This window comes from Lactuca saligna, chromosome 3, assembly GCF_052625555.1.
Source record: "Lactuca saligna cultivar CGN05327 chromosome 3, ASM5262555v1, whole genome shotgun sequence".
NCBI classification, from domain to species: domain Eukaryota; kingdom Viridiplantae; phylum Streptophyta; class Magnoliopsida; order Asterales; family Asteraceae; genus Lactuca; species Lactuca saligna.
In genome coordinates, this window is record NC_136419.1 from 121,962,941 (window position 1) to 121,988,726 (window position 25,786).

Below are 25,786 nucleotides of genomic sequence, written 5' to 3' on the forward strand. Positions count from 1 at the left end.
TTGTAAGTCTTGGATACAATGCATGTTCAATTAGAGAAACCTAGATCCAAGCATTAGGGTTTGCATGTGCACATAGGAAAGTTCTTATGGATCAAACCCAACAGTGGTATCAGAGCTTTGATTGATTTCTATTGAATAGATGCATTGGTTCATTGCTTGTTTCTTGAAAATTTTGATTTTTGTGATTCTGCCTGATGAACTCGGCGAGTTCCATTGTGGACTCGGCGAGTTCGAGCGTCAGAAGGAGGTAGTTTCGGGATTTCTTGCTGTTTTACTTGAGGATACTTGCCTTAACTACTTTGGGTCATTAAAATCCAATTTTAATCAAATATATGAGTATATTCTTGACCAAACAAAAGATAATTACCAATTAGTTGAATAATAATTTCCTTATATGATAATAATTGATTATTTGAATTGAATTGGTAAATTGTCTTGCAAGTAATATTGAATAAGATCAAATTGAGATAATCTAATTAGTTGATTTATATTATTTGCTATTTGATCCTTATGTTTTGAAAAGTTTAAAACTTGTCCTCAAGTTTTGAAATTTAAGTTTTGTGATTAAAAGTTTAATTTGAATAATTTAAATTTCAAACCCTAGAATTTTACAAGTTTAAAATTCAACACTATACTAATATATTATTACAAGCTTAATATATATATATATATATATATATATATATATATATATATATATATATATATATATATATATATATATGATTAAAAATGATAGTCTTACCATTAGTAGGCCTCATTCACGAAGCCAGTTTATAAGGTGGGTATAAGGTTGCTGCCTATAAAATGGCACTTAATGGGTGTACACTCACACCCACCACTTGCTTGACTGGTGGAGGGTCGTTAGCTGAACGGGTAGGATAAGGAAAACCTCTTCTCATTAATAAGTATAATGAATCTATATAAAGTAACTAAACATGTTTCATAAATTCCCAATCTTAGTTACTTTAGGAAAAGTGAATTGATGAAATCCCATGAAATTACACTTTGCACCTTTGCTGAGAAGTTAGTGGAGCGTGTGTGGTTAACCGGCACACTAATTGGTTCTAAGCAAAGTTGGAAAAGGGTGATTCGTTGTTTGTCATAGTTCGATGGAGTGTGTGTGGTTTACCGACACATCGAATAGGTGATTGTAACAATGAAGGCACCATGTAGATTTGCATGGTTATTCGCACCCGCTTTGTGATCCTCGGTATCCCAGTCACAAACTAGAGGGGCATATCGAGATTTAAACATGCCATTGAAAGGTTCAATGAATCTCAAATAAATCTAGGAATTCTCAATACATTTAAAACATAAGCTTATGTTATCATGGTGAAGAATTAGTGAATCGTCATTCACTTACTTCCAAATTATTTGCATGTAGGATCACTACATCCCTTTTCTAATGTGTAAATAATTATGTTGGGTCCTAGCCCTAAATTTTCATTTTGGGTGTTAATTAGGGACTTAATTCTAATCAACTTTGTTCCTTTCTATTTGTAGATGTCTAACGCAAACAATGTTGCTGCTAGCTCATTCACGCTAATGAGCCTTTGTCAAAAAGTGGCTTTCGATGGATCGAACTTTGCCGAATGGATAAGATACATTCGCATCGCACGTTACGAGGACAAGTAGTATGTTCTCGATGAGAACCTCGAGAAGATCAATTAGGAAACTGCTACTCCCGAAGAAATAGCTGTCATTGAGACCCATAAGCGTGATGCGATGAAAGTCCATTGCCATTACATCATGATATCCACAATGAACTCCGAATTCCAAAAGACCTATGAGGACATGTATCCTTATGAGATGCATCTAGACTTGATGGAGAGATATCACCAAAGCGCAAGGCAAGAGCGCTATGAGATCATAAAGAATATGATCACTGCTAAAATGGGAAGTGGAGAGTCTCTCATCGTGCACTTGCAAAATATGCAAAGGTATGTTGATCGTCTTCGCAAGTCGAATGTCAACTTTGGGGAAGATTTGGCTATGGACATTGTTCTTCACTCCTTGCCTTCATGCTACAACCAATTTAGGATGACCTACCACATGAACAAGGAAGAGGTAACCCTAAGCAAACTCCAAGGGCTCCTAAGGACTGCTGAGAGCAACATCAAGGACAAGTTTGTTGCACCAACTCCCAATCCACCCGCTGCTCCTGTTTTGGCTATTGGGCAGGGAAGGGCAAGAAGAAGAAGGCTTCTTCGAAGAATGACCACAAGGGAAAGTCCCAATATGGTTCCTCTTCTAGTGGGACCAAGGTTGATCCTACTAAGCCTAACCCAAACCCAAAGGAGGCGGGGTACCATCATTGCCACAAAATAGGGCATTGGAAGAGAAGCTGCCCGGGATATCTGCAAGCCATCAAGGATGGGAAGATCAAACCATCTTTCGCAGGTATTTACACAATTAAATCTAATGATTCATCTCATGCAATTTCTTGGGTTCTTGATACAGGGTGTGGTTACCACATTTGTTCTGATTTGCAGGGACTAGAAAGAAAGAGGGATGTGGAGCTTGGAAGAATAAATCTACTCATAGGGAACAGAAGATCGTCTCCTGTTACCAAGATTGGAGTGTATTCTTTAGTGCTTAGTAATGGATTGAATTTAGATTTAAATAATTGTTTCTACTCGCCAGATATGGAAAGAAACATTATTTCTTTTCATGGTTTATTTAGACGAGGATTTAGATATTCATTTAATAATGAGAATGGTTCGATTTATGCTTATCTAAATGGTGTTTTATATTTTGAAGCAATGCCTCGTAATGGAATGTATGAAACTGTTATGCTTGCAGATAACCTAGGAAATGATGTGTTGTGTATGGATTCTTCCAATAGTATGGATAAAGCATCCTTGTGGCATTGTCGTCTTGGACATGTCAACAAGAAGCGCATAGCCCAACTCCAAAAGGATGGAGTGTTGGAGTCATTCGACCTTAGGGAAGATGACACGTGCGAATCTTGTTTACTTGGAAAGATGACCAAGTCACCCTTCACTGGCACTTGTGAGAAGGGTGAGGGTTTATTGGATCTCATACATACCGACGTGTGTGGGCCCTTTAGATCCACCACAAAGGATAGGAACCACTTCTACGTGACTTTCACCGATGATTATAGTAGATATGGGTATATTTACTTAATCAAGCACAAGTCAGAAACGTTAGAAAAGTTCAAAGAGTTCAAACATGAAGTGGAGAATCAATTGGGCAAGAAAATCAAGATGCTTCGATCTGATCGAGGAGGAGAGTACTTAAGTCTTGAATTCCACGACTATCTCGAGGAATGCAGAATAGTTTCGCAATTGACGCCACCTAGGACACTGCAGTTGAATGGTGTGGCAGAAAGGCGTAATCGAACCTTGTTAGACATGGTCCATTCTATGATGAGTCGTGATTCACTACCTATCTCATTCAAGGGGTATGCCTTAGAGACTGCTGCCCATATCCTTAATTGAGTCCCTACAAAGAAGGTTACCAAAACACCTCACGATATGTGATTATGAAAAGCTCCCTCGTAGGCACATATCAAGGTTTGGGGCTGTGATGTTTTCGTAAGACGAGAAACCCATGAAAAGCTCAAACCTCGTAGTGAGCAGTGTATTTTCATCGGCTGCCCGCAGAAATCCTTTGGATATCTCTTCTATAGACCAAGTGACAATGTTGTCTTCGTTGCGAGGAGAAGGGTTTTCTGAGAGTGAGAACTCATAAGCCAAGGAGATAGTGGGAGGCAAATCGATCTTGAAGAGATTCAAGAGTCGAGCGATAAAGGAACCTCTAACACTGGTGCTCAACTCGAGGAGGAAACTCCGGTTGAACAGATTGACGATTCCTTACCTCTTAGACGTTCCGAAAGAGTTAGAGCTCAACCCCACTTTTATGGTACACTAATAAATCTAGATGAACCTAAAAGCTATAAGGAAGCCATGTCAGGCCCAGAGGATGTAAAATGGAAAGAGGCGATGGACAGCGAGATTCAGTCCAAGTTTGGAATTTGGTTGACAATGTGCCTCGACGTAAGATGGTTGGGTGCAAATGGATCTTCAAGAAGAAGACCGACGTGGATGGGAATGTGTACACGTATAAGGTGGCGAAGGGCTTTACTCAAACTCCCAGAGTTGACTATGATGAGACCTTTCGCCTGTTTCTAAGATAAAGTCTATAAGGGTGATGCTAGCCATTGCTGCATTTCATGATTATGAGATATGGAAAATGGATGTCAAGACCGCTTTCCTTAATGGGAAGTTGGCTGAGGATGTTTACATGGCTCAGCCAGAAGGTTTTGTCGATCCGAAGCATCCCAATAGAGTGTGCAAGCTTGAGAAGTCCATTTATGGACTTAAGCAAGCATCTCGCAGATGGAATCTTTTCTTCGATGAGAAAGTCAAAGAGTTTGGATTTGTACGAAGTGAAGATGAATCATGTGTATATGTCAAGACCAGTGGGAGTATAGTTAGCTTCCTCGTTTTGTCTGTCAATGACATACTGCTCATAGGAAACAACGTCTCGACTTTGCAGGAGGTTAAGTCCTGGATCGGGAAGTTCTTCGCTATGAAGGACCTCGGAAGGCTTCCTATATTTTGGGAATAAGGATAGTGAGAGAATGAAGTAAGAGACTAATAGGACTTAGTCATAATACTTACTTGGATAAAGTACTAAAACTTTTTAATATGGAAAACTCGAAGAAGGGAGAAGTACCGATACAGAGTAATGCCAAATTGAGTACCGTACGCTTCCTCGGTTGCCTCAATCATGTACGCTATGACTTGTACTCTCCCTGATGTGGCCTTTTCTTTGAGCATGGTCAGTAGATATCAAGGGAACTCTAGCAGAGCTCATTGGATTGCGGTCAAGAATATACTTAAGTACCTTCGGAGGACCAAGGAACGATTTTTAGTCCTCGGAGGGAGTGATGGCTTAAAGGTGCGAGGGTATAGTGACGCAAGCTTCCAGACCGACAGGGAGAACTACTGTTCGCAGTCGGGTTGGGTCTTTACCCTTAATGGAGGAGCAGTGACTTGGAAAAGTTCCAAACAAGAAACCGTAGCTGATTCAATGTGCGAATCAGAGTACATTGCAACGAGGGAAGCGTCAAAGGAGGCGATGTGGTTGAAGAACTTCATTGGTGATCTTGGAGTTGTGTCTACCATAAAGGAGCCTATGGAAATTTTCTGTGATAATGAAGGAGTGGTTGCCTTGACCAAGGAACCGAGGGATCATGGTAGGTCACGGCATATCGACAGAAAATATCATTTTATTATACATCGAGTAGAAGAACGACACCTCATAGTAAAGAGGGTATCGTCAGAGGATAGCCCAGCAGATCCGGTTACGAAGGGACTGAGCAGGGTTAAGCATTTGCAGCACGCTAGGAGCATTGGGCTGAAAGACGATATTAGTTTAGATTAGATAGTTTTGGAAACATGTAATAGATAAATGTAATTGACATTTGATGATTAAATAAAGGAGTATTATTTATGAGTAAAGACACTGTCATATGTTAATTGCTTAACTATTGTTTCATTTTACATGTTTTAACTTCCTGAATAATTGAGTTATTAATAATCGAATTATTCGAATGGTCCACAATCGTTCATATGTTGGAAGTAGGTATGAATGAAGATTATCATGAATTGGTGTGTAGATTGTCTAAAAGGTATTAGACATAGCAAAGGTTCGCTACAACGTTCATGAGTGCTTATGAACAAGTTTTGAGCACTGGAATAAACTCGCGCTTGCTGGAATCACTTTATGGAATGTGACACAAGTGATCGCAAGATGATAATATCATATGGTCTTAAAACCAAGATATATGGTTTATTGTTTATTAATTGGTTGTGCATTGACAATGCGAAACCACATTAGTAAATTGATGTCATAAAACGCATTGTTGTGTATGATTGATTAGTAAATAATAAATGCATATAAGTCGAAGTTTATCTGTTACTTTTATCCTAAGAGGGTAAAAGCGATATCCGGGCCCCTCGATGATTTGATTTGACTTATGTGCCGGGCTCGGTAAGGACTGAATTGATGTGTTCAATTAAGTTCTATGTCAAATGAATCTGAAATCGAGAAACCAACTGCTGGACAATAAGTTCCATGAGATTATCCGCACAATATCTAAACAGAGGACTGTACGATCCCTTATCTAAAGGATAGGATACTGATAAGATCAGAGTTTGACAACGTCTTTGAGAGCTACAATTTCTAATCGGATTGTGTTTGCATATAGATTTACTAGACTTTTCCAAGTGGGAGACTGTTGGATTAGTGTCTAAGGCTGTAACTATATTTGGTAAGTACTTAACCCAGTTGTGCATGGTCCTTTTGGGTTGCCTTTGTTGGGTTTTGAGCATTCTAACACTTCCTAAGTGTACATGCAACCCTAATAAACCTTGGATCTATGTTTTTCTAAGATACATGCAAATAATTATTTTTCCATGGTTCATATCCTAACTAGCATGGCATGGGGAACATAAATCAAATAAAGCTAGTAGAAATACTTACCTTGTAGTAGTAGTTGATTGCTTGGAGTTTTAGAGCCTAGCACCAATAGTGTGAATGCCTCAAACGGAAATCACAAATCATTACAAACTTGGAACTTTGAGAGAATAGTCACTACTATCTTGAAATCGGCCCTCACCTCAACAAGTGTCAACTAGTGTGATTTCAAGAACCAAAGCCTACTTTATATAGTGTGGTGGATTAGGGTTACATCCATGTAAAACCTAATACCCATGTCTCTTCATTTCGATGAGATCCATGGGTTAAATCTCCATGGAGTATCCATGGACTTTTCCATGCAAGCCTAGCCTATTCCAAATAAGCATTAGCCCACACTATATAAATATAGAAGCCCATATTTAATTAGTAATATCTTTGATCTCTAAATTAATCCTAGATTAATTATAGATCAATACTAATTAAATAATATGATCTTATATTAATATATTAGAACTTATAATATATTAATAAATCATAACTTGTACTATTCTCAAATATTATCCATAAATTGTTCGGGTGAAGTGCAACCCAAATGGACCATGCCGGGTCGGGTCAAGTACATACCAAATATAGTTATAGACTTAGACACTATATCCAACAGTCTCCCACTTGGATAAGTCTAATAACTATAGTTGCAAGTATGACTTCAGGAACCGTCCAGCAATCGTAGCTCTTTAAACTCTATTGAACTAGAACGCGCCATTTTAGATAAGTGATCATATAATCCTCTGCTCAAGATATCAGCCGGACAAATACATGGAACATGGTCTTACTTATTGTCCTGCATTTGTTTCCCGATTTCCGATTTGTTTGACATAGAACTTAATTGAACACATCAATTTAGTTCTGACCGGTCCCGGTACATAGGTCAAAACACAATCATCGAGCGGCCCAGATATCAGCTTCTAATCCTAGAAGGAACAGATAAACTTCGACTCATATGTTTGTTCTACCACTCATTGAATTATACACAAAGGCACATTTTATAACATCGAGTTACCAATGCGTTTTCGTACAATCAATGTATAATCAACTCGTAAGTAACAAATCATATCTCTAGGTTTGAAGACTTAGATGATATTACCGTCTCACAATCACTCGAGATAAAATTCCATGAAGTGATTCCAGTGAGCGTGGGTTGAGTCCAATGCTCAGAACTTATGAGCACTCATGATTGTTGTAGCCATGTCCAACACCTTAGACCTCTGCAACCAATCATGGTAGTCTTGATTCATACCTACCTCCGACATATGACCGACTGTGGAGGTTTGAATAATATGATATACCAAACATAATTATTCTGGAAGTCAAAACATGCAAAAGAAATATAGTAAACGATCGACAAGAGATAGCAACACTTTACTCATAAATAAAACACCTTTTATTCATCATCTAATGTCAATTACACTTTACAAATTTCATAATTTATCTAACTACTAAAACTTATATCATCCTTCAGCCCTATGCTCTGAGCATGCTGGAGATGCTTAACGCTACTCAGTCCCTTCGTGAGGGGATCTTCTGGGTTCTCATCCGATGATACCCTCTTTGCCACGAGGACTCCTTCTTCTATTCGATGTCTGATGAAGTGATATTTTCTGTCAATGTGTCTGGATCTCCCATGATCTCTTGGTTCCTTGGCTAAGGCAACCGCACTATTGTTGTCACAGAAAATCTCCATTGGCTCTTTTATAGCTGGTACAACTCCAAGGTCTCTGATGAAGTTCTTTAGCCATATAGCCTCCTTTGTTGCCTCGCTTGCTGCTATATACTCTGATTCACAAGTGGAATCAACCACTGTCTCCTGCTTGGAACTCTTCCAAGTGATTGCTCCTCCGTTTAAGGTAAAGACCCAGCTCGACTAAGAGCAGAAATTATCCCTATCAGTCTAGAAGCTAGCATCACTATACCCTACAACTCTCAAGTCATCACTCCCACCGAAGGTAAGGACTCAGTCCTTAGTTCTTCGCAGGTACTTGAGGATATTCTTTACCGCAGTCCAGTGTTCCTTGCCATGGATCCCCTGATACCTGCTAACCATGCACAAAGCAAAGGCTACATCAGGTCGAGTACACGTCATAGCATACATGATCGATCCTACAGCTGAAGCGTAAGGTAGTCGACTCATTTCTACTATCTCATCCTCAGTACTAGGGCTTTGTGTCTTACTCAATCTGGCGTTACTCTAAATGGGTAACTCACCTTTCTTGGAATTATGCATGTTGAATCTTTTCAACACCTTATCCACATAGGTGCTTTGACTAAGTCCAATTAGTCTTTTACTCATGTTTCTCAAAATCCTTATCCCTAGGATATAGGCAGCTTCACCAAGGTCCTTCATAGCGAAACACTTCCCAAGTCAGGACTTTACTTCCTGCAGGGTTGGGATGTCGTTTCCTATGAGTAGTATGTCATCAACATACAATACCAAAAAGCTAACTATACTCCCACTAGCCTTGACATAAACACAAGATTCATCTTCACTCCTAGAAAAGCTAAATTCCTTGACCTTTTCATCAAAGCAAAGATTCCATCTGCGAGGTGCTTGCTTTAATCCATAAATGGATTTCTCAAGCTTACACACTCTATTAGGATACTCGTTGCTGACAAAACCTTCTAGCTGACTCATGTAAACATCTTCAGTCAACTTTCCATTAAGGAAAGAGGTTTTGACATCCATTTGCCAAATTTCATAGTCATGAAATGCAGCTATGGCTAACATAATCCTAATAGACTTAATCTTGGCTACTGGAGAAAAGGTCTCATCATAATCCACTCCAGGAATTTAATAGAAGCACTTTGCAACCAGTCGAGCCTTATAAGTGTGTACATTACCATCCATGTCGGTCTTCTTCTTGAAGATCCATTTGCACCCTACAGTCTTACGACCTGGTACATTCTCAACCAAGTTCCAAACTTGATTGTCATACATGGATTGTATCTCGCTATCCATAGCCTCTTTCCATTTAGCAGACTTAGGGCCTACCATGGCTTCCTCATAGCTATTAGGGTCATCCAGACCTACTAGTGTCCCATCACTAATAAGTGTCTCACCTTCTGCAGTAATATGGAAACCATAGTAATGCTCAGGTGCACTCCTAACTCTCGTGGAACGCCTCAGAGGTACAGATTCGTCAATTAGATCAACAGGAGTTTCCTCCTCAAGTTCAGGGCTAGTGTTTGAAGTTCCTTCACCACTTGACTCTTGAATTTCTTCAACATCAATTTGCCTCCCACTGTCTCCTTGGCTTATAAACTCTCTCTCTCTCAAAAGACTCCTCTTCCTGCTACAAAGACCACATTATCACTAGGTCTGTAAAAGAGGTAACCAAAGGATCTTTGTGGGTAGCCTGATTAAAATACACCTCTCACTTCTGGGGTTCTAGCTTGTCATGAGTCTCGCGTTTCACAAAAGACTCGCAACCCCAAATATTGATGTGGTCTAGTTTAGGTACTTTACCAGTCCACATCTCGTGAGGAGTTTTGGCAACTTTCTTTGTAGGGACTAGATTAAGCATATGGGCGGCAGTCTTTAAGGCATACCCCCAAAATGAGATTGGTAGCGAAGATCGACTCATCATGGAACGAACCATGTCTAACGAGGTTCGATTACGCCTCTCAGTCACACCATTCAACTGTGGTGTCCTGGGAGGTGTCAATTGTGAGACAATCCCACATTCCCTAAGATAGCCGAGGAACTCTAAACTAAGATACTCACCACCTCGATCGGATCGAAGCATCTTAATGTTCCTGCCCAATTGATTCTCGACTTCCTGTTTAAATTCCTTAAACCTTTCGAAAGTCTCTGACTTATGCTTGATTAAGTAGACATATCCATACATATTGTAATCATCAGTAAAAGTCAAATAATAACGATTAGCATCCCTTGTGGCATGTTTGAATGGTCCACACACATCCGTGTGTACAAGGTCCAACAAACTTTCACCCCTCTCACAAGAACCTGTGAAGGGTGACTTTGTCATTTTTCCAAGTAAGCATGATTCGCAACTATCATCTGACTTAAGGTCAAACGACTCCAAGACTCCATCCTTTTGGAGTTGGCCTATGCGTTTCTTCCTTATATGTCCAAGACGACAATGCCATAATGATGCTTTATCCAAGTTATTATTATTAACAGAATCAATACACAATACATTATTTCCTAAGTAATCAACCACAGATACTGTTTCATACACGTCATCACAAGGTAATGCTTTAAAATAAATAACATTATTAAAGAAAGCATCAATAGAACCAACTTCATTATTAAATTAAAAGGTAAACCCTTGTTTATAAAATGCGTGAAAGGAAATAATATTTCTTGCCATTTCTTGCAAATAACAACATTTATTCAAATCTAAATTTAACCCACTACTTAGCGGCAAAGTATAAACTCCAATCTTGGTGACAGGTGTAACTTTCCTATTCCCCATGATTAATTTTATCCTTCCTTGCTCCACATTCTCACTTCTTCTTAGTCCCTGCAAGTCACAACAAATATGAATACCACAACCGGTATCAAGGACCCAAGACTTAGAATGGGGTGAGTTATTAGAAATGATAGTGTAAATACCTGCATGGTTGGGTTTAACTTTCCCATCCTTCACATCTTGCTGGTACTTTGGGTAGTTCCGCTTCCAATGTGCCTTTTCATGGTAATAGAAGCATTCAGCCTCTTTTGGGTTAGAAGAAGGAGTGATGAAACCTTTCTTGGCTCCACTTGAAGAAGAGCCATCAAGTGTCCTAACCCTGGTACCCTTCAAAGAACTCTTTGTCTTCTTCCCTCGTCCTTTCCCGATTGCCAAGACAAGGGCAGAGTTGATAGGAGTAGGAGTAGTAACAACCGTCTTACCCTTAAGACCACTTTCCGCGGTCTTTAAGAGTCCTTGAAGTTTGTTGAGTGTGACCTCTTCCTTGTTCATGTGGTATGTCATCCGGAATTGGTCATAACATGAAGGTAAGGAGTGCAAAATTATATCTATTGCAAGCTCCTCAGGGAAGTTCACATTTAGCTTCAGCAAACGGTCCACAAATCTTTGCATTTTCTGCATGTGGCCCGTGATGGGTTCACCATCCTTCATGCGAGTTGTTATCATGGAGGAGATGATTTCATAACTCTCTTGACGAGCACTTTGATGGTATCTTTCCATCAAGTCTTGGTGCATCTCATAGGGGTAGAAATCTTCATAGGATTTTTGGAGATCAGCGGTCATGGTGGCCATCATGATGCATGCCACTTTCGTGGCATCCCTTTCATGTGCCCTAAACTCAGTGATCTCTTGAGGAGTGGCAACTGTCTCATCAATCTCCTTAAGCTTCTTATCGAGGACATATTCCTTGTCCTCGTAGCGAGTAATCATTCTGATGTTTCTGATCCATTCATTAAAGTTGGATCCATCAAAAGTGACTTTCCCACACAAGTTCATAAGAGAAAAGGAGCCATTAGGATTAGAGCCAGAAGCAGCAGTGTTTGCAGACATCTGAGAAGAAGAAACGTTTAGTTTAGAAATAGGAATATTCCTTAATAAAACACCCAAATGTAGTATTAAGGCTAGGACCTAATCACAATATATTATACTTAGAAGAGGTATGTCATAATCTAAGTAATAACATATTTGAAAGGTAGGTGAATGACGATTCACCAATTTCCACCAAAGTCGAAATATTAAAATATTTAATTTGGTTCTTAGAAACTCCTAGATTCTTTTGAGATTCAATGAACTTTTCAAAGGCATGTTTCAATCTCGAGTGTGCCCTCCAAGTTTTGTGACTGGGATGCCAAGGATCACAAAACGAGGTGTGAAGTAACCATGAAAAATACTTAGTACCCTTAATAAATTACCCCTCAATCGATGTGCCGGTTAACCACACACGCTCCATCGATACTATGATAAATATTAAGTCAACCTGTACCTACCTTGTTAAGTCCAAGTTAGTGTGCCGGTTAACCACACACGCTCCACTAACGACTTAGACAAGTGTAAAGTGTATTTCCATGGATTAGCACCTTATTCACATTTTTCCTAAAGTAACTAAGATTGGGAATTTAATAAAACATTTAGTTACTTTATAATATTCATCATACTTTTAATGAGAATTTATAAGTCCTTGTCTTAGCCGTTCGGCTAACGACCCTCCACTAGTCAAGCAAGCGGTGGGTGAGAGTGGACACCCATTAAGTTTCCATTTTATAGGCAACAACCTTATACCCACCTTATAGACTAGCTTCGTGAATGAGGCGTACTAACGGTAAGACGACTTTGATCTTATATATATATATATATATATATATATATATATATATATATATATATATATATATATATATATATATATATATTATTAACTTATAATATTATAAGTATAAGGGTTGAATTTTAACTTTTAAAATTCTAAGGGTTGGAACTAAAGTTTAGTATGACTTTACTTGTTCCAAAACTTGAGGGCAAGTTTTTTAAACTTTGAAAACTTTTCATTTCTTGTAACTTATGAGTTAAATAGAGTAATAAAAATGAAGACTCTTCATTTTTCTAACTCTTGTATTCTTTTAATGGTTTTAATTCAAGTGTGACTCTTGGTTTTCCACAACTTGAGGACAAGTTATGGACTCCATTAAAACACATTATGATCAAGAATTAAACTACCACATAGGTTACAAATAATTCCTATGATCATCTAAACATCATAAGATCAAGAACATGAATATGAACACTTTCATGAATCAAAAAATTACACATAAAACTTTGTAATTTTGATAACAAGTTGTTGTAAATGGATTAGCAAAGACATTACACCTGCTAAAACAAGTTTTCAAGTACCAAAACAGTTTAGGGTAATGTTTCTAGTCCATTTCCAGCAACTAAAGTCGAAAATCTGCACTCTGTCGCTTCTACTCGTCGAGTGCATAAACCTACTCGCCGAGTAGGTTGAAGATACACATGAACTTGGCGAGTCCCCCCATGGACTCGGCGTTCAACTGGCAGACAGTAAGTTTTTTGACTTTTTCAACTATATTGCATCAAGTATCAAACAAACAAGTCTAGGCTCTATTACCACTGTTGGGTTTTGAGCATTCTAACATTTCCTAAGTGTACATGAAACCCTAATAAACCTTGGATCTATGTTTTTCTAAGATACATGCAAATAATTATTTTTCCAAGGTTCATATCCTAACTAGCATGGCATGGGGAACATGAATCAAATAAAGCTAGTAGAAATACTTACCTTGTAGTAGTAGTTGATTGCTTGGAGTTTTAGAGCCTAGCACCAATAGTGTGAATGCCTCAAATGGAAATCACAAATCACCACAAACTTGGAAATTTGAGAGAATAGTCACTACTATCTTGAAATCGGCCCTCACCTCAACAAGTGTCAACTAGTGTGATTTCAAGAACCAAAGCCACCTTTATATAGTGTGGTGGATTAGGGTTACATCCATGTAAACCCTAATACCCATGTCTCTTCATTTCGATGAGATCCAAGGTTTAAAGCTCCATGGAGTATCCATGGAGTTTTTCATGCAAGCCTAGCCCATTCCAAATAAGTATTAGCCCACACTATATAAATATAGAAGCCCATATTTAATTAGTAATATCTTTGATCTCTAAATTAATCCTAGATTAATTATAGATCAATATTATTTAAATAATATGATCTTATATTAATATATTAGAACTTATAATATATTAATAAATCATAACTTGTACTATTCTCAAATATTATCCATAAATTGTTCGGGTGAAGTGCAACCCAAATGGACCATGCCGGGTTGGGTCAAGTACATACCAAATATAGTTATGGACTTAGACACTATATCCAACAGCCTTCACCATAGCAACTTGACAGGATGATTTGTTAAGAGAGAAGAGATATTATTGTTAATATATTATGAGAATAATATATTAAAGGAATAATAATGTTATTTGATTAATTAAGTCATATATTAATTGAGAATTAATTTGGTGACTTAAAGAGGTTAATTGAATGAATGGGCGTAAACTGTAAAATGTGTGATAGCTGTGTTTTGGGCTATGTATCGTTATGGATATAAGGGTGGACGGATTTTAGGGTTGGGAGACCATAAAATCGTCCAAGCCTAATATCTAGGAGGATCTTGGATTGCTTAGGGCCTAAGTTATTCAATTAGGGTTAAAGGTGAAACCCTAGTAGCTCATAGTATAAATAGATCCCTTAGGTGAGGGAAATCGGCACTCATGCAAGGTAAGAAACCCTAAAGCCAATTTCTCACCCTCCTCTCTCTCTCTCTCTCTCTCTCTCTCTCAAGATCATTCTCTTGCTAGTTGGTGTTTGCAAGCCATTAGAGGAGTGACAATTGTGACTCTAAGCTCCAAGAAGAAGAAGTATCAAGCAAGTAATCCAAGGTATTGTTATAGATCCCAATTCATATGAATAGATTCAATTGTTTACATTAGATCTAGAATTGTAAGTCTTGGATACAATGCATGTTCAATTAGAGAAACCTATATCCAAGCGTTAGGGTTTGCATGTGCACATAGGAAAGTTCTTATGGCTCAAACGCAACAATAATCTCATATCATAATCATGCTGTCAGACATATCTGGGGTGTCCGACCTACCCATTGGTCCTGACGACCGAATCAGGGACTAGTCCCCTTCTACTGATACTATCTCATATAACATGGACACTAGCAAACTAGCATACTCACATATCTAGCAGTCTATCATACTCACATATCCAACAATAACAGGCCAGATAATTATCACAAAGATAACCATCCAAACTAACAATTACTAGTGGGTCGGCCGCGGTGCCTTAGACCTACTTCTACTGGAAGGTAACTCACCTCGATGTCGTGTACTAGGGGTGTAAATGAGCCGAGTCGAGCCCGAACATACCCATGCTCGTCTCGAGCTCGTATGATTGTATGTTGGCTCAAGCTCGAGCTCGGCTCATTTCGAGCCCAATTTCAAAGCTTGTGCTCGGCTTGTAGGAAAAATAAGAAGCTCGAGCTCGGCTCGGGTTCAACTCGTTTAGTTTGTCATGTGAGCCTAAATGAGCTTAGGCTTGACTCGAGCTCGTTTATGGTTTTTGGGCTCGTTTAATTTATTATCATATATTCAAGGGAATAATCCAAATTCTAACTTCAAAACAGACATTCATAGATTCTCCATTTGCATTGATTTAATGTCTAAAATATAACCAAATATAAGAACATAAAGAGTAAAAGCTCAAATTACAAAAATAGTAGTTAAACTTCTAATTACTGAACGACTAGAAATTGAAAAATCTTCCTTTATGCAACTTCACTCCTCAGATACACAAAACCTGCAAAATGTACAAAGGAATCATTTTTTGAAATATTTTTCAGATTAAGAATTTGTTGTTTAACACATCTAATTACCTTCAATTACTTTGTGTTCACCTCAGGCAGTAAAACCTCAATAGGAAACTCCTCCTTCTACAAAATAAAAAGGTTAACAAATAATAATTTAAACTATTAAAATAACAGTTATAATGTGGTTTTGATTTTTTCAAATATACCTTTAATTTTTTCTTGGCTCCATGAACTTGCCTAATCCAATCTCCTCCGCAAATCAACATTTGTACCGTGTCGGACCCCAATGAAGCTCGATATGGATCAATAACTCTACCGCCGGCACTAAAAGTTGCTTCAGATGTAACCGTAGAAATCAGGATTGCAAGTACATCTCTAGCCATCAATGATAAAACATGGTACTTTAACTTGTGCACATTCCACCACTCTAAAGCATTAAATGATTCCATTCTTGTTTGTCCTTTCTCCCTATAAACACCTTCTTCTAAATACATATCAAGCTCTGACTTTTCTGGTCTCTCCAAATCTGCAGTCTTTATGAACTCTCCAAATGCCTCCCATCTAGATCCAAGTGATGTACCTTCATTCAACCCTAAAACATTTATTTCATGTTCGCTTCCATGTGTTGCAGATTCCCTAACTAATGTATCATGAATCTCTAAATAGTCTGAATACATTTCATAAAGTGCATTTTTCACTTCTTTAATGTTCTCGTCTGAATTTTGATAAAGTGTTTCAAAGCAAAATTCAACCAACTTCATCTTGAACCGTGGATCTAACACAGAAGCTATTGCCATTACAAGGTGGCACTCACCCCAATACCTATCAAACTTTTCCTTCATTTTCTTCACCATATCACGAATAAAATGGTTTGTAGATAATGAACCATTATCAAGAGTTTGTTTCACTCTAAACACTTCAATTAGATATAAATTAACAGTAGGATAATCATTGCCTGAGATGATATTCGTGCACACCTAAGCATAATCGTTGGATTTAGTCAACAAAGAAAATCATTTATTTATAAAATATTATGCATATTAAACACAAACCTTAGAAACCTTCAAAATTTCACATACACTTTGAACATTTTCCCAATCTTCGTCAGTTGGGAAGTGATAAAAATGTGGTTCATACTCTGCATACGTGAGAAAACCATAATTAAAGTGTTAGTGAATATGAACATGTGTTAAAAACTTTAAGGTATATTTGAGTATACCTTGGGAAAGCATCCTTGAACTTTAAAGCCATGCACAATATATCATAGGTTGAATTCCATCGTGTTGGAACATCAAGCATTAACTTCCAATCACGTATTTGCATTTGATGTGCAGCCTTTGCAAAATTTAGACGTCTACCCTCCGAATTGTTAATATACTTTATACCCTCACGAACATCACTGATGATATGATCAATTATTGCAAGACCATCTTTCACTAGAAGATTCAATATGTGTGCGCAACATCGTATATGAAACAATCTACCACCACATGAAAGTTTTCATACAAGCGAAAGAGTTTCTTTCAATCTTCTTAAAGCTTTGTCATCATAAGCTACGTTGTCAACTAAGATGGTGAAAATCTTATCTTTAATTTCCCACTCTTGCAAACACTTGTAAATACCATCAGCAATATCAACCGCAGTACGAGGAGGAGGAACATGTACAAAACTTAATACATGTTTCTGTAATCTGTATAAAAACGTTGAGATATAAATTAAAATATGACAGAAAGAAAAAGATAAAAAAAATTAAATATTAAAATTGAGTAAGTTGTTAAACCTCCAATTATAATCTACAAAGTGTGCAGTAATAACCATATACTCAATTTTCTGATGCGAGGACTTCCAACAATCAGTTGTTAAACTGATTTTAGAGGCAGCTTTTGTAAGGGCTTTCAACCTTTTCTTCTCATGCTCGTATACCTTAAAACAGTCTGATGTAATTGTAACTCTGCTTACTTTCTCAAACAATGGAGTAGTTATCTTCATCATTTTCACAAACATGACATCTTCCACAGTAGCAAACGGTTGCTTAGTACTTAGTATCCAATTAGCTATGGCCTCCGTCATCTTGTTTTCATCATATTTTGTATCCGGTCCGATCAATGGTGGCACAGAATCCACATCACACCCACTAGGCTGAAAATTTAGTATTTGTTGGTTTTTTAGCGATTGTTTATGGGGGATGCAACTGTTTAGGTGTCTTTTATATGATGATGTAGCACCTGAACTAGTAATAGCCAACCTTGACTGATAATGTTTGCATTCAGCTTTTTTCGTACCATCCGAGAGTGTAACTACAACAAAGTCGTCCCATACTTTTGATGTTTTTTTTTCTGTTTTCTTGTTAATTGTACTTCATCTTCATCGGTTTCGTTATTTTTTTCTCTCACACTTTCATTTTCATTAGGAATTTGACTTGTTGTATCTTCATTTGGAGTGGTTGTGTGATCCATACCATGTACTGATTGTGATGACGGATTATCAATCCCAACACCTGTTTCAACCCCCATTCCTTTGTTTGGACTTAATAGATTTGTTGTAGACCCTCCATCATCCATTGAATCTTCATAAGAAAACAATAAAAATCATATTTACATCAATTTGGTAACTGGGGTCCATAAGAAAACAATACAAATCATAGATACATCAACTTTTGCATATTGTCATGTTTGTGGTTTGAATCCTAGACCTTATTATGTTGGAGATCATAAATGTCATGTTGGCATATTTTCATGGGGAGGGTTAATTTCTAGTTTGAAATAAAATCTAAACACAAATTTAATAAAATCTAAATCCAATTAACCAAAAGAACATTTTGCTCGTTTCCAACATAAAATACAAACATGTTGCATAGGATGCTTTTGAACATATATACATATATATATATATATATATATATATATATATATATATATATATATATATATATCAATTTCATTCGATCAGATGAATGACAGGATGCTACCGACATGCACATAATTTAGATTTCAAACATATGAAATTTTGAGGAGCTGCCGATTTTAATTACTGATTTTGACAAATGGTTACAACATCTAATTCTAGTAACATTCAATCATAGATTCATAGTTGAAGTAAAACAAAAAAACAAGAAATTCATTCGATCACAGGAATGAAAGGTCACAGGATGCTGCCGACATGCACATAATTTAGAATTCAAACATATGAAATTTTGAGGAGCTGCCGATTTCAATTACTGATTTTTAAAAATGCTTACAACATCTAATTCCAGTAACATTCAATCACACATTCATAGTTGAAGTAAAACAAAAAAACAAGAAAATTTTCCAACAATCATACCTGTCGACTGTTGAGAACGAGATGGATTCGGGGAACAGTTGAGAACGAGATGGATTCGCAGGAACAGGGGCAACGTCGAAGCCCTAGATGGTAAACTTCTAATCTCGACCGTCGTAGCCCTAGATGGTAAACTGCTAGTCTGCTAATGTCGATTGCCGTACGGGAAGGTCGGAAAAGGCGTTGGCTTTGCTTTGTTTCCATACAAAGAATAAAAGAAATTAAGAAAATAAATTATTAATAATATAAATATATAATATAAGGATTAAGGAGTGAAGCAAAGGGAAGGTCGGCAAAGCTGCAAAGGAGTTGCTTAATTGCATTGTTTCCAACTTTCCATACAAAGAATTAAAGAAATTAAGAAAATAAATTGTTAACAATATAAATATATAATATAAGGAGTGAAAAATATATTTATATTATAATTTATATAGGCTCATTAAGCTCGCAAGCCCTAGTCGAGCTCGATACAAAAGCTCGGGCTCGAGCTCATTTAATAAATGAGCTCCGAGTAAAGCTCAGGCAAGGCTCGGGCTCGGGCTCATTTAAATCGAGTTCGAGTCGAGTTTTTAATGAGCCGATTTAAAATAGCTCACGAGTATCTCGGTTCACTTACACCCCTATCATGTAGTGTCTGAACTGTCCTCGGCGTGAAGTTCGGCTCTCCTCGACTCATCAATCCCGACACAACCCTCAAGTCATCCAACAGAACATACAACCCTAACCCGGGTCAATACCAAAACCAGGCAAAGTCATCATTGGTCAAAGTCAATACCCAGTTGACCTGACTCGCTGAGTTGATCTACCAACTCGTTGAGTTCATACTCCATTAACCCGATCCAACCCCGACTCCACTCGTCGAGTCTAGCAAGAACTTGACGGGTTCTCCTTTATTCAAACCATCGGGACCATCTTCATCCGAGTTGTCGAGTTCTTCCTTGAACTCGGCGAGTTCATCTCCCTCATAAGAATGTATCCGGTCTACGACTCGCCGAGTTGTATGAACAACTCGTCGAGTCCATCTTCAAAGATTGGGAGATTGCCTTGGACTTGCCGAGTCTATTCATACACTCGTCGAGTCCCATGATTTCTAGGTCCCTTTTCATGTCTAAACATCTATGGGACTTTCCTCCCTAACAACTAGTCTATCCAGAGAAAGGATTTGGTGGTCCTTACACTGAGACTCGCCGAGTCCCAAGAACAACTCGTCGAGTCCATCCTTGAACAACATTATACAGTCAATTTAAATGGGTCTTAACACACCAAAACCATAGATCTGGCCTCCTAATGTCCATTTTACACGTAAAGTTCCAAACTTGGTACACATGCAAGGGGGGTCTTTGGCCCAAAAAGCCATAAAAGATGGACTCCAAGGTGTATGGGGTGTTCATGTCAACAAAATGGACACCTTTGTGCCATAAAACCCCCCTAATAGACCTGGATATAAAGCATACACTGACTTCCAACACTAAATCCCGAATACAAACTCTCTAAGGCTTAGAAAGATGAAGGAAAAGGCCCAAAAATCAAGATCTATAGACAAAGGTTCAGCTTCATACCTCTAATAAACTGAAAATGAACTCCAAAATCTAGATCTTCTTGTTTCCCCTTGGTCTCACAAGCTCCTTCCCTCTTCTCAAGCTTCACAAACTACCAAAAAGCATCAAATGGCCTTAGAACACACAAAAACGGCTAGGATTTCGATATGATGTCTTCTAGGAGTATAAGGGCTGATGGAGGTTGAGATAAGGCATTTAAATAGGGTGCAAACCCTCAATTTAGGGTTTTACCCAAACAACACCTACTCGCCGAGTCAGTCTTCCAACTCGTCGAGTAGGTCACTTAAACTGTCTGCGGATCTTGACTCTACTCAACGAGTTTGGCCTCCAACTCGTCGAGTCCCAGAGAAAAACACAATAAATGCTTGAATTAACTGCGTACCAAGAATCGGGTGTTACATCACATAATACAAGCCGCATGATTCCAATTTTTTGTCCAATTAAAACTTAGGTGATAAGAATCCTTCCTTATTGGTAAACTATTACACTTACCACAAATGATATAACTAAGAATCAAATCCATTGTTAACAACAAATAAAACACCAATTTTCACAAATGACATTGCAAGGAAATATAAAATAAGACAAAATCAAAATTTTTCTTTGTGTATAAAAAATGCGGAAAACTCGTCCTTACAACGCAAGCACAAATGAAAACTATGTTACTAAATATCCCTAAGCAATATATCATAACTCCTAAATAGCAGCTCAAAAATCTGATCATCGAACCATGCGATCGAAATCCATCTATTCGTGACCAGACTCAGCTCTCTCTTCCTTTAAGCTTCCTTCCTTTTTCTTCAATCCTACAAAACATCAAAATGCAATCTTATCGCATCATGTATTAAGAATCTATAAACAGGAACTTAACAAAGTTAGATAGTGGACTTACCTGAAGTAGAGTCATACATTTTGACTTTACCATCCTTGCTATCTTTCAAGTAGATACGACAGCTTCGCATCTAATGCTCCTTCTCTTGGCAATAGAAAAAACAGACTCTTTCAGAATGGCGCATGGCATTATCTCAGACTTGGACTTTCTCTTATGATTAAACTCTTCGACCATGGCCGATTTTACTACTTTAGGAAAAGAAACCATTTCTGGACTATCACCTTTACCATTGTTAGGGTCCATGGAAATTTGGGATGCAGATCCTCCAATCAAATTTGCTTGACCAGTGTGCCAAATCATTGTTGATTCAGTAGTAATTAGCAAATATGTATGATCAATAAGGGTCGCGTCGTGATCTGTCATATAGTAGTCTTTAACAAACTGACCATACGACTCGGGAAGTGATTGAAGAACAAAGTCAATAGCCAACTTCCTTGGGAAAACAACATCTAACATTCCCAGCCTGTCAATATGCAACTTCATATCCAATACGTGAGCACATACAGACATTCCATCTTCGTGTCTGCTTGCCAATAGGGCTTGAGTGATCTTGAACTATTCAAGTTCACGAACACGTGGGCAGGGAGAATAATTTGAGGATGTGGAGGAAGATAAATTTCTCCAAAGCACGAAGAAGGGATTGATCTTTCACCTCAATCGTCACATGGAATATTATCTTCATGAGGAAAGCTTTTTCCAAAAGGATAAGGAAAACTATAATTGTCAGAACTAGACATCTACAAGGGAAAAATTCAAGTTAGTTGATTTAATCCTTAATATAACACCCAAATGAAATATTAAGACTAGGACCCAACACAATAATTCACAATTCGGAAGAGGGATGTTGAAATCCAAAAGTAAAGTATTTGTTGGTAGGTAATGACAATTTACCAATTCCACCACGAAAACAAAATTTTAAACGAATTAGGTTTTTAAATGACAATCCTAGATCTTTTGAGAATCATTGAACTTTTTCGTGGCATGTTTAATCTCGATTATGCCCTTCAAGTTTGTGACTGGGATACCGAGGATCACAAACAAGGTGTGAATAACCATGCAAATTGGCTTGGTACTCTTGATGTCATTTATCACCTAATCAACGTGTCGGTTAACCACATACGCTTCATTGATCAACGATAATTTACGAGAAACCCATTGACATCCTTCATTAGTCCCATATTAGTGTGCCGGTTAACCACACACGCTCCACTAACAACCAATAAGGTGCAATGTGCAATTTCATGGGTTAGCATCAAATTCACATTTTCCTAAAGTAACTAAGATTGAGAATTATTAAAGGTTTAGTTACTTTATAATTCATTATAATTTTAATGAAGATTTAGTGAACTATCCTACCCATTCGGCTAACGATCCTCCACTAGTCAAGAGTGCGGTGGGTAAGAGTGGATACCCATTGGCAGTCATTTTACAGGCCGCTTCCTTAAACACTCCTTATTGACCAACTTCGTGAATGAGATCTACTAACGGTAAAACTGACATTTTCTTATACATATATATAATTAAACATTTAATCGTATATAGTATAGGGTGCATTTTAGACTTTTAAAATACAAAGGTTTAATCATTTAATAAATTAAGCTTTTAATTTAATTAGATTTAAACATATCTATGGATTTATCAATTCTCCTTTAATTAAACGGTTAATTAATTTATTAACAAAATCCATGAGGATGTGTTTTCAAACTATTCAAAAATACTAGGGTTTTAATTTTAATATTAAATTTCGAAAATTAAACTATTTAATGTAAATTTAAAAATTAAAATAAAATAATTGATTTAATAATTATCTATTAGTTAAATCAATTGAGGATTATCCATTAAATTAATCAAGATAATTTAACCTAATCTCAATTCCCTGATTTTCGAAAATAGGAGGGATAAAATTTATCTTAGTTAAACAATTAACAAGATCATTCCTAAAAATATGAACCCTATCCTTATCCCCAAACATTCGAAAATCACTAGACTTGGGGAGGGAGGCAAGGGTTTCATCCCTTGCCTTATTTCAGAAAATTCTAAGGGTTGGGAAACCCTTAATTTTTGTAATTTTGAGGTCAAAGGGAAAGGGTTAAAACCCTAACCATAAAATCGAAAAACTAGGGTTATAAAGCCCTAATTTGCGAAAATTGCAAGGCCAAGGGTTTAGTTGCCTTAAACCCTAATTTTGTCAAGTTCAACCAATTGCATTAGATACAATAGAAAACAATTCCTAGGATCTGATACCACTGATGGGTTTTGAGCAAAACATACAATCCTATGTGTGCATACTGTTGGGTTTTGTATAATACAACATCTTATGGTGCACATACAACCCTAAATACCTTGGATCTATGTTTTCACTAATGATACATGCAAATGGTTTCCAAGGCATTAAACCCATAACTAGCATGCATTTGACATAAACCATATAATATACTAGTTAGGGAAACATACCTTTTATGTGGCTTGAAGTCTTGATGTATTTGGCCTTAAGAGCTTAGCACCAATGGTATGAAATGCCTCAAATGGAATCACAACACACCTAGGACAAAGGTGGCTCTTGAGAGAGAATTCCATGCACCAAAATACCTTCATATTTCTCTAAGAAAAGAAGTGGTGATTTTGGCTATGGAGTAACCTATTTGTATGTAGGATTCCAAGGGTCATGGGTATAACCCATAATCCATACCCATGGGTTTTATGATCCATGGTTCATGTGGCCCAACTCTTTATGTATCCATACATAAACTTGGTCCAACATGGATCATAAGCCCAACACATATAAATATAACTAATTATCATAATTAGTCTCTTTTGATCACTAAATTAATTCCAAATTAATTCTTGATCGATACTAATTAAAACATATGATTTCATATTAATATATTATAACATATAATATATTAATAAACCATAAATAACCTTCTCTCAAAAGTCCATCCTAACAAATTGTCCTGATGATATGCAACCCAAATGGACCATGCTACTCTCGGGTCAAGTACATACCAATAATAGTTATGGGCTTAGACATCTAATCCAACACATACAACCCTAATTGAATTGGATCTAGGTTTTCTCTAATTGAACATGCAACTTGAACACAAAAGAAGAAACCCTAGGTTCTATGTATTATAATTAAATTCACACAATAGGGATTAAAATACATAGCTTTATTGTTATATTGTAATAACAATCTAAAAACATTGCTTGAAAGACCTATGGTAGCAAGCGCCACAAGTGTCGTGCCTCTAATGGCTCACAAACAAACCTAGCAACCAAGGATTACTATGGAGAGAGAGAGAGAGAGAGAGAGAATAGAAGTGGAAAATTTGGCTCTAATCCTTTCTTGGAGTGCATGGGATGAAATCCAACCCTATAGGGGTTTATATAGGTGATAAGGAAGGTTGAGGATAAGGCAGGTGTATCTTACATAACCCTAATCCCTTAACTTCATCCCTAAGGCTTCCAAGGTACACTTAGAGTCCAAGGAAACCCTAGGAACATCTAGTTTTTGTCCCCCACACCCCCCCCCCCCCTCTTCCCCTCTAAGGGAGGTTCTAGAATGCTCAATGCTCAACTATTGAGCATTGTCACCTTTAGTCCCTACAATTTTAATTAATTCATTTAATTCCAAAATTAACTCCAAGTTAATTTCTGATTAAATATTAATTAAACTATATGATTACTAATTGATATATTATTCACATAGTACATTAATCAAATCGTTTATTTTGTTTTCAAATTAATTTATCAACCAAGTAATAAATTAATAAATCATTCTTCTCTCTCTAATAGTCATCCTATTCCATTGCCAGGTTTGAAGGCAACCCAAAAGGACATTGCTACTATCAATTCAAGTTTATACCAATTATATTTATGGGCTTAAATACCTAATCCAACATAGAGGACATGCTGAGAGCCTACATCATTGATTTTGGTGGAAGCTGAGATACCTACCTTCCTTTGATAGAGTTTTTGCACAACACCAACTACCATTCCAGCATTGGTGTACCTCCCTTCGAGCTTCTCTATATGAGGAAATTTAGTACCTCGATATGTTGAGGCAAGACCGGACAGAGAATCATAGGAAGTACTGATGTAGTGCTCTAGATGACTGAGCTCATCCAACAGACCAAACAGATATTGCAGACAACACAAATTCATAGAAGAGTTATGTCAAGAGGATCA

General features: G+C 37.3%; 1 protein-coding gene across 1 annotated transcript; it reads right to left on the reverse strand.

The window, feature by feature from the left end:
- Positions 1–15,797: 15,797 nt before the first annotated feature.
- On the reverse strand, positions 15,798–18,499 carry LOC145035931 (zinc finger BED domain-containing protein RICESLEEPER 2-like). Its single transcript, XM_078984430.1, has 8 exons — positions 18,484–18,499; positions 18,187–18,395; positions 17,610–17,968; positions 17,452–17,519; positions 17,049–17,265; positions 16,036–16,738; positions 15,906–15,952; positions 15,798–15,819 (listed from the first exon to the last, which is right to left on the reverse strand). Exons 1-8 carry the CDS (start codon positions 18,497–18,499, stop codon positions 15,798–15,800), a joined length of 1,641 nt encoding a protein of 546 aa, XP_078840556.1.
- Positions 18,500–25,786: the final 7,287 nt, after the last annotated feature.

Coding starts and splice junctions, on each gene's coding strand:
- LOC145035931 (XM_078984430.1), bottom strand. Junction 17,266..17,451: donor TGCGGTTGATATTGCTGATG/GTATTTACAAGT, acceptor TGAATCTTCTAG/TGAAAGATGGTCTTGCAATA. Junction 15,953..16,035: donor GAGCCAAGAAAAAATTAAAG/GTATATTTGAAA, acceptor TTTATTTTGTAG/AAGGAGGAGTTTCCTATTGA.